The 13032-nt window shown below is 41.5% G+C and overlaps 1 protein-coding gene across 5 annotated transcripts in view; it reads right to left on the bottom strand.

Annotated features, from left to right (window-relative positions):
• Positions 1-6148: 6148 nt before the first annotated feature.
• The window catches only part of CUNH8orf48 (chromosome unknown C8orf48 homolog), a 95932-nt gene continuing 89048 nt past the window's right edge, over positions 6149-13032 (bottom strand). Inside the window, exons 7-8 of one of the 5 annotated variants that reach the window (XM_085324215.1) lie at positions 7140-7199; positions 6149-6322 (exon numbers count right to left, since the gene is read on the bottom strand). In XM_085324215.1, the coding sequence (XP_085180341.1) occupies positions 6206-6322; positions 7140-7199 (177 nt within the window). In that variant the 3' untranslated portion in view covers positions 6149-6205. Of the gene's footprint in view, positions 6323-7083; positions 7200-8087; positions 8214-13032 lie in introns of those variants that run through there. The other 4 variants (XM_085324221.1, XM_085324219.1, XM_085324223.1 and 1 more) reach the window with 4 other exon arrangements.

Genomic DNA, 13032 nt, shown 5'->3' with positions numbered 1-13032 from the left:
TTATTTTAATGGAAAGATATCTAAGGAAGCTGAGGATACTGGAAGTCATGTGGTTTTTTGTTTTGTTTTGTTTTGTTTTTWAAAAAAGAGCCTTTCCTGTCAGCTCTTACAAAGCTTTAGGAGAACCAGATGTTTCCTTGGGTAACAGAAAATGAACAGGCATTTCTTACAGTGCTACTCACACATGAGTATTACACAGCCTTGTAACTAGCTATTGGTATTATCTTTGGGATGTCAAGGGTTGAATGGGCTGAACAGCTTAAGAGTCACTTTCTTCTGCACTATTCGATTTYCCTCCAGCTCAGGGCTGAAGTACACTGAGAGGAAACTACCAAAGAAAATTTGMTTTTCTGAAGGTATTGTGAATCTACCCTGTTGGTTAACGGAGTTGCAGTATCCAAAACTGCAAGGCTAGTTTAGATCTCCAGYGTTAAATTTCCCTTTTTAAAATAAATAAATAAAAAGCTGAATACTACCCTAGCACCATTTCAAGTTTGCCTATCCCAGACTGATGGTCCTCCTACAATTTACCATTACCCTGAGAACAMGATTTGACATATTACCTGACCATAAAAATGCATTTCCTATATGGAATGAGCTGATAGCTGGCTGCGAAACCCACTTCTCGCTTCCSGTCACAGGCACGCCAGAGCAGAGCCTGCACGTGGAATGGAAACACTATTTTCATCTGCACTGAAACGTGTTTTCAGCTTCTGATGGAAGCAGAAAGACACTGGGTCATATTCAACTACATGTATGACTAAGGAGCCAGCAGCTACAGAAGGCTACTAGGAAGGAGAACCGGACCCACATTGATCTTTCCAAGCTGTATTAGAAATTAGCTCACCAGCAAAACTGGACTCAAACCTTCAGGTTTGGAAATGACTTCACATTTCCATTGCTCTTCTTTTGAAAACATTCTAAGCTACAGAGAARCTCTAGTGTTTCACTTTGCTTTATACAAAATCAGTGTTCTGTGGGGGCATGTAGGGTATCACAGAAGTGACCTGCATATAYTGGTTGGACCTTTCCCCCATTACAACATACTTCAACCTATTCAAAGAGAGTGTAGCAGAAACGGGAAAAAACACGCAACTKAAAAAAAAAAAAAAAAAAGTCACATGAGAACCACCACAGGTCAAACACAGGTCTGAAAACCAGGCAAAATCAAAGGCAGATGTATTCCTGTTTGGCACAGGGATTCCTAGATTCAGGTTTTAGCCGAGCTGTGGGCACACCGCAACTTCGAACAGAAGACTTAGGACAACATCTTCTGAAATTTTAGACACAAAAACGTTTGCGAAAGATGTAAGCACAGTTACCACAAATGCACAGCCACGTGCCCCCAGATAGCCAARAGCACGTGTTAACGTCCCCGTCACGTGCAGCGTCAGCTAGACGCCTCCTGTCCCAGTCATGCARAAGTCCCTCTCTTCAGCCCTCTCCTCTTTGGTTTTTGCCTGCGTGAGAGAAATATTGTCCAGGGGTGTCACCATCTCACAGGCATCCTCTCAGACGTCACTGCTGCCAAATACTTCAGAGCCCGTGGACGAAAGGTGCCACGTCAAACCCCAGCTCTGCTGCGGGGATGGTCGGTGGTCGCTCTGCTCRGTGGGGAGAGCAGCCTAGGCGAGGAGCGGGAAGTCTCGTTATTTTTCTTGACGATTCCGAAATCCTTTCCTGACCCAGCTCTGCGGGATCGTCTGCCTGGAAGGGCTGCATAACCTGTGCTTTTTGGGGCTAGGTTCCCCAGAAACGCGTGATGCAAAAGGACTTCTGCTCTTCCGAGGTGATATTGGGCTCGTTTCTGAAGATCTGACCTTCCCAGACCAATTACGTCTGCTTGCACTGACAGTAAGTTCTTGACCTTGGTCTCCAGTTTGACAGATTARGAATCGGAACTCAGAATTATTCTCATGAATAACAAAACATTTGTTGACCCAGTGTGTTGTTACAGTCTCAYCATTTAAGTATGGGATTTGTTAGCGCCCCAGTGCTCCATATAAACTTTCACAAGAGAGTAAAAGTGAATTAAGGGAAGGCAGTTTCCATCTCRGCTAAGGAAGGTAAATGGCCAAAATGTCTGTTCCTAGTATATAAAGGCTGAAATTACTAGTTCATTATTTAAGCAGTGTATTTCTRTTGCTTAGTCTTACTGGGTTCATTCAGGCACCTAGAAATTTATTTCTGAAAGGATCCTCAAAAACTCAGCAAGTCTGAGTCATTTAGAATATTTTATTCTACAGTCCTCAGAACAGATTTGAATTAGTTCCATTATAATCTCTGTATTTTAATAATTGTATAACCTGCAGGGGAACAGAAGAGCTAAGCCCAGTTTTCACTTAATATGAGTCTATCAACATCTAGAATACTTAAAAAAAACCCCACACAAACACTCTCCCCCCTTCATCCTAAGAAGAATTTACATTTTTTAACATTTCTTTCTTTGATTTAGCATGGCAATGATAGGGAGGTGAAATTAGCAGAAGCACTGTAATAATAACCGTTATTTTCTGTGTTATTTGCAAATTAATGGCTCGAGGCTCTGAAACAATTTGTATATTGGGCAAGATGGAGTCTAATTCCCAAGCAGGCAAAAGCATAGTGCCTTTCCAAAGATTAAGCATCTCGTACCTGCTYGTGATATATTAAGCTCCTTATTTATTGTTCTTGTAGGAATTTTGTTTCACCATATTATAGTTAGTACTCTTGTGGTCAATGAAATCTGCCATACTTAACCCTCCTGCTAGAGTCTTTTTTCTTTCCATTATTCTGCCAAGCAATTTAATTCCCTCTAAGTCAATAAATTGCTATAGAATTGAATTAGTATTGCTGTAGAAATTAGTCATACAGAACAGGCAATATTATATGGGGTCTGGTTAAAATATTCTCCTGAACAGAGCAGGACAGCTCTATTCAAGTGAACAAAAGCGATACATCAGTTCTTTTCGGTCTCTTTGGATGAAATTCTGTTACATGGATGTAAATCTAGGATCAGTCTGCTGACTGCACTCAGATTCCTACATATTTTTCTCTAGCGAAACAGAGAGCAGAATGCGTTTGCTAAAAAATTACCATTTTTATCATTCTCTTATTGTTAACTCTGAACGCGWTGGGACTTGTCCAGACCTTGCCTAGCAGAGTGCCTCAAGAAAATAGCAGAACAAACCAGCCACCTCATTTATAGAAACTGCACATCAGTTTATTTCTTCCTCTCTAGTCAGATCCCASTGGCCTGATGGCCAGTACTCCAGAGTTTTACTTCTAACACCCCTGAGAGCCTGAAAATTGGCTAATGATGAATTAAGGTGCACTATTGAACAACTAGCCGCAGCAGAATGAAAGCATCTGTCCCTCTTTAACACTTCCTAGGAAGAAGATGTGTTGGGAAAGGAAAAGGTGAGGGGAAGGTTTCTCTCCTCTAGGACACAGGCTGTTTCCTGGGAGAGAAGGGGCACAAGGAGCAGCAGAGCGAGGCCGGGGAGCTCAGGGGAAGCTGCCTTGCTGGGGCACCCCTGCTYAGCAAGACGTTGAGCAGGTTCAGGTAAACGTTTGGTGCCAAACAGTTGCTAAGAAACAGCATTTACAGTGAAGAAAAGGGCAGTCTGGCCTAGGTTTTTGGGAGAGATGAGGAGCAAGCGATGGGAGGACAGCAGGAGAAAACTACCAGCACCAGGGATGATCCCAGCTTGTCCTTTGGGGAACCTCAGTCCACTGATTCCTGCCTCTTTCTCAGTGCCGCGGAGACAAGCGTCAGTGCAGAAGACGTCAGGGTGCTGCGTGTGCATTCAGTCGGCTCTTCCCTATCACTTGAGAAACAAACATCGTTAGCCTCATTTTCCAGATGGAGGAAAAATGAAGTCACGCAACGGATGTGTATCGCACCTCGTTGGAGCGTGCACAAATATTTGGCCCTCTTATCTTAACAGCAGAACAACGTGGTGGCCCGTCCAGCTGAGATTCGGACACGGCGCTCCCAGAGTCACGGTTGCCAGTTGTTTTCAGAGACTTTATACAGTTAAGTCTCTCTTAATATGAGTCGCCTTAGGGAGGAAGGATTGTGCAGCTATGCACAGGCAAAACGGAGGTGGGACAGAGAACAGAAAAGGAGCCAGCTTTGCAACTTCAGTAGTCGTCAAGCAGGGCAGCAGCAGAACCAACGCTGAAGACCTTTCCTCCTCTCACTACAGCTCTAAATCTGCACCGCCTAACAAATACGGAGCCCCTTTAACTTGTGCCGTACCTTCCTGCTCTCTCCACCTCCCTAATATTGCCCACTAATGGATATACYGCTCTTCTACGCTCTTCTAAGTCTTAGTCAACAGGGGTGAACTATGAAGGTTTCCAATTACTGCCAGGGCTCAAAGGCCTGGACAAAAGGGATTATTGCAGCTTTGCTGTTTCCATGGCACTGCACCAGGGGAACCAGAATTGAGATTTGCCCCACTGAGAACAGACTTCCCAAATCCCAGCGCTTTTACTCACGTAGCAGCGACCGCGCAGCACCGTGTCCCTGCGGCCGCCTAGCTGTACCTTCTCTCCAACCTAGCAGTTCTCCTGCAGTCTTAGRATGCACATTTACCTGTTTAACACATGCAAACTGCAATAGATTGATCTAGTCTGTTAGCTTTGTTCTCTAGGAAAGTAAAATCTCGACTTGTTCCATATGGGGATGAAAAGTGTCACCAAAGGAGACATGAATGACGAACCAGGGAATGTTCAAGAACTTTAAATTAGTTGTCCAGAGGACTGCTTGAACCATAAAAAGAGAATGATTCCCAGGTAAGCGTCCCGAGCAGGCTGGATAAAAGTAACCTAATTAGGGGGAAAAAAACTGCTTTGGAGTATATTTATTTTGTCACTCTTCTTATTTTCATTGAAATGAAAATGAATGAGCTTCCCCGTTGTGCTTGTTCACAATGACCAGATACTAATAGTAAAATGCGTGCAACTGCCTGAGAGGAAGAAAAAATGTCTGGGATGTATCTCCCCACTCTTTTTTTTTTTTTTTTTTTCCCTTCCTTAAAGGAAAGGTCAGTGTCTTTTTTTAGTCTTTGCAAGCAACCCTAAAACATATCAAGATAGAAGCAGCTGAAAGGATAGGGAGCAAATAGTTCTAGTTTCAAACATAAAAAATGATAAACTGGAAAAATAACGATGGTTTGCCAAAAGATAATTAAGATATGCAGCCCTTTTCAGGAAAAAAAGAAATAACTGTGTAGGAAATAGTGAAATTATCGTGGGATGGCTCCAGTACAGTATTTTTCCCATTCCCTCTTAGTAAGAGGACAAAGACTCCTTGAGAGAAATCAGCACTGTATTCAAATTAAATACAATAGCTGCCATCTTCTATAGTGTAGCCATTAATAACTGTGCAAAGTTTTTTTTTTTTTTAAAAAAAATAATCTAAGTGTGCACTAGGACCTCACTTGTTCCAGTGGGGAAGTGTAGGGCTCAGTCAGATGTTAAACGTAAGTGCAGTCACAAGACGCCACGCTCCCCGCTGCTGGCTCTACGTGGCAGGCGAAGCCCGGTGAAGGTCTCCGAAAGGAGCAGCCAGGCTCCGGGGAGCCTCGGACAGGAAGGAGCGCCGCGTCGCGCCGCTGGCTTTAGTAAAGCTACGAACGCAGGATAYGCTGAGGCATCCTGCAGCTTCTTCAGTGCCTTTGATGGCAGACAGTAAAACCTGAGTCCGTATCGGCTTAACCAGACAGACGTAAAACTCAGCCACCCCCCCCACACACACACTGTTGATAAAGACATATTTTATCTTTCCACAGGATCTCACAAAACTAAGAGTTTAGGGTACTAGGGGGGAAAAAAAGAAATCAATAACCTGATTCTTCTTCCTATTGCTAATAGTGGTTACTTTATATTTTACAGTTGTTCATCAACTTAAGGTACAGAGACACAGCTGAAARTGAAACTATTTCTCCAAATCGGCACCTGTCTGCTAACTTCTGTAATGAACTGTATATTCACCCCTAGCCTATTGCATGTATGAAATGGATTTTATCTTGTCTCTGGGGTAGACTGAGAATATGGCCATGGTCTGTGACTGCAGCTCAGCCAGCAATTTGCTAAATCACTTCATTTCTTTTGATCACGCACAATATGTGTTTAGTTTTCCTTTGCATTTATAGCCYGTTTCACCTCTTGCCTTCTCAGGCACTAGGCCAGTATGACCGCGTTCAGGTTTTCCACGTTACGAACGGAGCATTTTCATCTTTCCATTCCCTTTCCACCTGTGCTGCCTACCGAAACAGCGGACTTGAAGCTTCATSCTTTCAGGATGGCCTTTAACTATGGAGTTGACCATACCCTGCAGAAGAGAGCAATTACACGTGAGCGGTACGTTAAGTACAACCTTCAGGACAAAACTGATCATTTAAGTTTATTTCATGGCACATTACTTTAGCTTCAGGACRGCAGAGCTAGATTTACCTGGACAGTTTTAACCTTCCATCTAAATGAAGAATAAACTGAAGTCCTTTCCTTTGATTTGATTTATTGGGTCATTTTTACGCTGGTATATTGGAATATATAAGATTTTCTTGGTGCAAAGTTGCTTCAGGATAGGAAATCATGATAGACTGAGTCTTGTTTTAGCTATATATCTAGGCAACAACAGAATTCTCATTGGTAAATAGACACCTAAATAAGGTATTAGAGAACAAATTGCTTTTAGTTCTGCTCAGCAAGAGAACCAAGTAAGCTGGAAATGCTTTAAATTTCCAAAAGACTTTATATCCATACAAAAAATCCTCTCAATTCCTTGAGTATCCTTTATTTATTCTTTTACTATAAAGACAAAATAGCCTGAAATCTTTTGTATTAATTCATGCTGTCAGCGATACATATAATGATATGTATTTTAAAATAATGTCACTGAAATATTTAAGCTTTCAGAAAATAAGCTTAATACAAAAGACACTTTAGAATAAGCCACAGATAACCGTTTCCCTATCTTTTTAAAAACAGGAATACTCCGCTAATTAAGGGCACCCCAGAAGGTTAAATTAGCAGAACAGAACCCAGAAATCAAAGTGACTAAAGACAGTAAGCAAAACAAACAACCATCATTTCCCCTTTCAAGCCAAGAGACAGAGATGGGTACAAATAGGATGCACAAATATGACCTTTAAAATGCTTTGTAGACATTTCTGCTCCGTCTCAACAGGAATGCAGAAGTGAAAAGCCTGCAGAAAAGGAAAAGAACTTCAGTTTTGGTCATCTGTACTTGTAGGTAAGGTGTTTTATCCACAACTAGTTACTCTCAGTTGTGATCGACCAACAGATGGAGATCTGTTGGCTTGAGCTGGCAGTCTACTACGCTACTGTATATATGCAAGAAACTAACACTTCTGAGGTATGTTTCCTAATTTCTGAGTTCTTGGCCTCACAACATTAGCATTTATTTTAAATTCTTTACACAGACCTTGTTGCTGACCCATAAATAACATTAATCTGATRGCTGCTTTGTTGGATGGTAATTAACTAAACTCATTCTGAAGTTTATTTATTCAGAAAATAAACTCTGGTCTGTAGCTGGCTTTATTTGTTTCCAGAAATAAAAATCAAACCTGTGTTCCCTCTGTTTACACTCTTCGGAATTTGGCTCCAATCCAACACATTCCCTGGCCATCTAATAGCAATCAAAATAATGCTAATCCTAGCAACACTTGCTGCAGTGACAAAACAGTTGTTTAAACAAATCCCAATCTTCTGTTTGTCAGTTCAGTGCAACCTCACCAACGCTGCAAGTGAAGGTAATACTTTTTCACCTCAACAACTACACAAAGTTGGCTCTCTAAAACCTTAATGCTCTATCTGATATGCTAAATTTGTTCTAAATAACATTTTGTGGGTTATGGCAACCCATTAAGAAATGGTACTTCAGCCCTCTATCATTTTACACTTTTTTTGGTGCTCACTTTTAGAACTCTCGAGTAATTTTACTGACTTTAGCTTGAATGTTTGCTCCCTCAGCTCCAAGTCATCACTCTCTGTCCTATCACCATATGAAATGGATTTATGTTATCCCACAGGAATGGAGTTAACACAGGAAGGGATGTATACTAGGTTACCTTGAAAACAGTCAGAGCATCTGGTTATGTCTCCTCAGAGAAATCTCCTTCCTAAACTACTTAAGTGTAGCTGTGTGCGCCTTTCTTGTGCCAAAGTCTTTATGSCAAAGCCCTGCAAGACAGAAGCTGTCCAACAAATAGAATGGGTTATTATTGAGCAGCAGACCAATTAAGTCAATTTTAATCRTACTAAAGAGTGCTAACTTGCCCTCAGAAGTTGCACAGTCTCAAACAGTCACGTCTTCAGAAGAAAGTTTGGGCTGGTTACACTTTTCAGAAGAAAATTCTCCYGAGGGTTGAAGTTAAGACTACCATACCTGTTTCCACGAAGACCAGCTTATAAGTAGCCTGCTTGGAGCGGTAAAAAAAGAGATGATTATGTCTTTTACAAGATAGATGATCCAATCAAGAAAACCTAATCTAGCTAGCTGGGTGCCGAAAGTCCTCGTGTAAAGTTTTCAGAGCTTGAGGAGCAACCAGCTCCACAGACAGCCAAAAAAGAAAGAGAGCAACTAAGCAAAACAGAGATGCTGCGAAGAAGCAGACTGATTTATCTGCATCACAGCTCACATTGTGGAGATGCACGCTTCAGAGCTACATCTTCAGGGAAAGCAAGAAAAGTATGAAGGGCTGAGCCAATCAAATTGGCAATGAAAATAACTGTAGAGCAAACAACCTGACAGAAGGCTCTGAAAAAAGGCTTCTGAAAAGGCTTATAAATGAAGTGGCTTCATTGCTGTTCTCCTGAACAGCAACTCATTTTAGTGGAAAGATGACAAGAAGAAGAGGGCCTTAAAGAAGCCATAATCCTGAGAAGATGAATCAGGTCTCAGCTCAGAAACAGATAAACTGATTGCAAATGAGTCAGGAAGAACTTACAGACCCTTTATTTGTATCAGATGGTACAGGAATTTCATACATTTTTCCCTAAGGAATAATTAGCCACCTCAGAAAGCATTTGATCATGTCAAAAAATAGTGTGTAAAAGACAGGGTGATCTACCTCATCAGGGTCTCAAGAAAATTATAACTCCTCTTAAGCATTTTAGGATGAAATTAAGACTAGCTAATAAGTTTAGAGTTCTAGCTAAAAAGTATAGATTTCATCTAAGACTAGATGAAACTAAGATCAGCTCCGCTGAAGCAATTCCCATCTTCCTATGGCCAAAGCTGCCTAAAGGAACCAGAACCATGGCCTTCCACAGWCTCAATAAGTAGCTTCTGGTGCTACCTGCGAGTAGCACGCACTGTCTGTATGAATGTGCAAAAGTGGCCAGCTAATTCATTTTCCTGCCAGAAAAGTGCTAAATTTTTTTGCCAATGTTATTGCTCTTTTAATCCTATGGATGCAACAGGAAAATATGAAAATCATTCAAGAACTGGGTACTCAAAGGAAATTATTCCCATCCATTCCAGTAAAACCAAGATTTACCCTTAGAAGTGCTATAAAAGCATGCAAGGTCTTTGTCCTTAGTCTCAACTTCATTCTAAATTACCTTATGTAAGGGCTAATATCACAAGAAGACAGGGCATGCTTTGATAATACATTTAGAAAGTATTCAGTTTATGGCACAAAATTAATAAAATTTGCTACTGGCTATACTGGTTCACGTGAGAACCACAACAGACAACGATTGCTCTTAAAATGAGAATTATTACTAATAACACTCACAAACACATACTGATTAATGTGAAAAGAAACCAATGAATTTTCATATGATACTRTGCAAGGGAACACAGGCAGTTCCTACGTATTCCTTCTATACACCTGCCAGTCTACTTGTTTAGCTTAGTCCAGGGATTTACATACACTTAGCAATTTGTTAAGCAGGTAGAGAAACCAGCCAGGTGAGAAGAAGAGGCCACAGAATGAATCTACCTGGTGCTAAAAACAGGGAAAGCAGGTAAATTTGCTGAGGAACAGAGGCTGTTTTCCAGGCACAGGGCAGCCAGGAGCCCTGGATGAGCCCATGGGTCCTGAGCCAGGCCAGCAGTGTCGCGACCGCTGTGGGTCCAATCCACAGCCCAGCCATCACCAGGGAAAGAACAGGGTAACAAGCCAGGACCAAGGTCAGCCCAGGAGATACAAACCATTATTTGGGAGCAGGGCTGGGGCAGGCACTGCTCTACCATGGATTAGGAAGGGAGCTGGTGCCCCAGGCTGAGCTGATATTGGCTCCTGGGCCACGGGGATGGTTGAGGGAGCAGGTCCCAGGTGGGGCTGCTCAAGGCAATTAAGGCTTACTTACAAATTCAGTAACCTCATCCAAACCTTTACCTGCAAAATGCTTGAACAATCTTCCCTGTTTTGTAGATACATCCAACATGGATTGGGAAAGAAGAATGAAAAGAAAAGGTGTAAACTGAGATCTGGGGATCAGCATATCCCAAGTTTCAATCCTGACTTGTACACTTACTTTTCCGTGTCGTTGTGGAGGGCAGAAATATCCAGAGAAATTTCAGATCTTCACAAATAAGCTTGCCAGGGCTTTACTAATGCTGATAATGTGCACTGCCCCCCAAGTTCACCTCTCTCCTGGAGGTTATTATCACCCTCTACGCGTCAGCCCTTTCTTGACAGCTCAGAACGAGGTACCACCATGTTGATGTTTCTCAGCTTCTAAGCAAAGCACAAGTAGTCACTGAGATAAGTTCATAAAAAAAAAAAAAAAAAAAAAAAAAAAAAAAAAAAAAAAAAAACCAAAAAAAAAAAAAAAAAGACAAACAGGCATAAAGAGCAAACTGAAATTTGGCTCTAGACAGACATACACTAAAACAGGGACTGATGAGATGAAATGAGTGAAATACAGCCTCCAGGGCCTTGTCCTCCTTTTATTTATGCCATACTGAGACATATCAGACAACAAAGATAGACTAAAAACAAAAAAACAAGTTTTCGTTTTCTTTCTGATCGTATATGTCAGGCAGAAGGATGATTTATATACATGAACTGTGCAATTCTGTCTGAAATGCCCAGTTTCTTGCCATTGAACCACAGTGCAAGGCATTAATTTAAGAAAACCAAACGAGTATCATCCGAAAACCCCAATTTCTTTTTATTAAAACAAAAAGTGTTTAGCATCTTGGGACTGTTAATGAGAACAAGAGGTTTATTAGCAAGACTGTTTTCTACTCAACAGTCTAACTACTTTCCTGCTGTGCTCTTTCCCTAATACATCTGTGGATTAAATACAAAGTTTTTTTCTAGTAAATGAGGCTTCAGGCTAATGCTGGAAGAGACCATGTATTTCAGTACAGAGAAAAAAAATTTTTATACATAAGGAAGTCTCTTAAGCCCTTTGCTCCCCTCTGATCCCCCTGGAGAATTCAGAACCAGAAGCAAAGCCACGGGGAAAAAACTAAATCGCAGGAGGCTGAACTGGAATTTTCTCTGTGTATTTTGAAGGCTGGCAGCGGGGCTGGGGCACAGGAGAGGCTAATAGCAGAGGGACCGCTGCAGCGAGTACTGTTAACTCCTTCTTCTCCCCATACTGACAGAGCTCTCCCGGGCTTTCCTGGCTTTTATTATACCCAAAACTCCCTCTGCTTTTTCCTTTGCAGACACTTTCCTTCTGCTTCTGCTTTTCTGCCTCCTATCTTCACCCCTCTTCTCTTGCCTCTACAAATCTACTGCTTCCTCTCAGTGTCTCCAACTGCTGTTCTGCAATTTATATACATTTTTTTTTCCTCTATATACTGCCACAGTCCTTCTGTCCTCTCCTCAGTGTCATGTTTAGGATTTCTATCCGAACACTGATGTCGGACTCAGCTTTTTGTTCTTCTGTTGGCGATGCCAAACCCTAGATGCACAAGTAGTCACTGGTATCATAATGCCCATCAATAAAACAGTTCTTGCTGTGACACTATTAGCCTATTATTTTCATGGCATCTGAATCTATAACTACTGATGATAATCTCTACAAAGTTCATGGATAAGATAGATGGAAAATTAAGGTAAGTTTTAAAGAAAATCTACTGTGATGAAATACACAGAGTAGACCTGCTGCTTCTCTACAAGGTGTCAAAACTAGAGGGAGTTCCTCTGGTTTTTCCCATTTTGCCTTCTTTCCTGTACAYTTGACGCCTATCCAGCCTGCCTGCTCTGCCTGGCGAGGGGGCTTTAGGGAGCAGCCGAAAATTCTGCCCTCTCCAGAGGGGCAGAGCCTGAATCCCACAGCACCATTGCCTTCCTCCCTGCGCTCATGAACCTTTCTGTGCCCTTAGATATATCATGCTGAAGGCTTTTCTCGCGACTGTGTGCCAAGAGMATGTATTAAAGTTGCTTTCTGTGATGGTCTTTAAATCCATCTTTGATCACTGCTCTCCAGATCAGACTCTCCCAGTCTGTAGGCATAAACTCTGTTTCTGGTCTCTAGCTAGATGTCTTGCTGCAACTGCATTTTGAACTACGTGACCAAGATCAGGGAATAGAGGGCCTTCTTCCCCTTTACCTTTAATGCAGCAATCTTTGTAAGGCCTTCAAATTTAGATGATCACAAAGATGGTTAGCATCAGCCAAAAGCCAGTAGAAATGACCTGATTTTTTTTCCCTTATTCTGAGTCTTTGTAATGTGCCTTCTTAATTCAATATAATCCAAGTTGTGTGATGAAAATTATATTAAGAAAAATGTCATGGAGAAATCCTAATATAGTGTGTTAACTAGTGACAGCCTGTCCTGGACATACAGCAAAAGGAGCTTCTATACAAGGTCCTATATATACAAGCTTCTATATTACTATTTCAGGCATATTTGGGGAAAATTCTTTTTCTATCTGAAGTTCATTGCCACTGCTTTCAGTGATCCAGTTTCAGTGCAGCAAGAGCTGACCTAGATTTACAGTTGGGTATAGACAAGGAAGTAGATTAAGGTGCTAATCTCAACTCTATCACTGATTCTCTTCATTAGTTCTGGTAAATCACTTTGACTTTTATTACTTCTCCTTCC

Source organism: Rhea americana, unplaced genomic scaffold (genome assembly GCF_003343005.1).
Source record: "Rhea americana isolate MKP2758 unplaced genomic scaffold, rheAme1 scaffold_90, whole genome shotgun sequence".
NCBI classification, from domain to species: domain Eukaryota; kingdom Metazoa; phylum Chordata; class Aves; order Rheiformes; family Rheidae; genus Rhea; species Rhea americana.
Note: the sequence above shows the minus strand (reverse complement) of the source record. Positions and strands in the feature narration are given on the sequence as shown.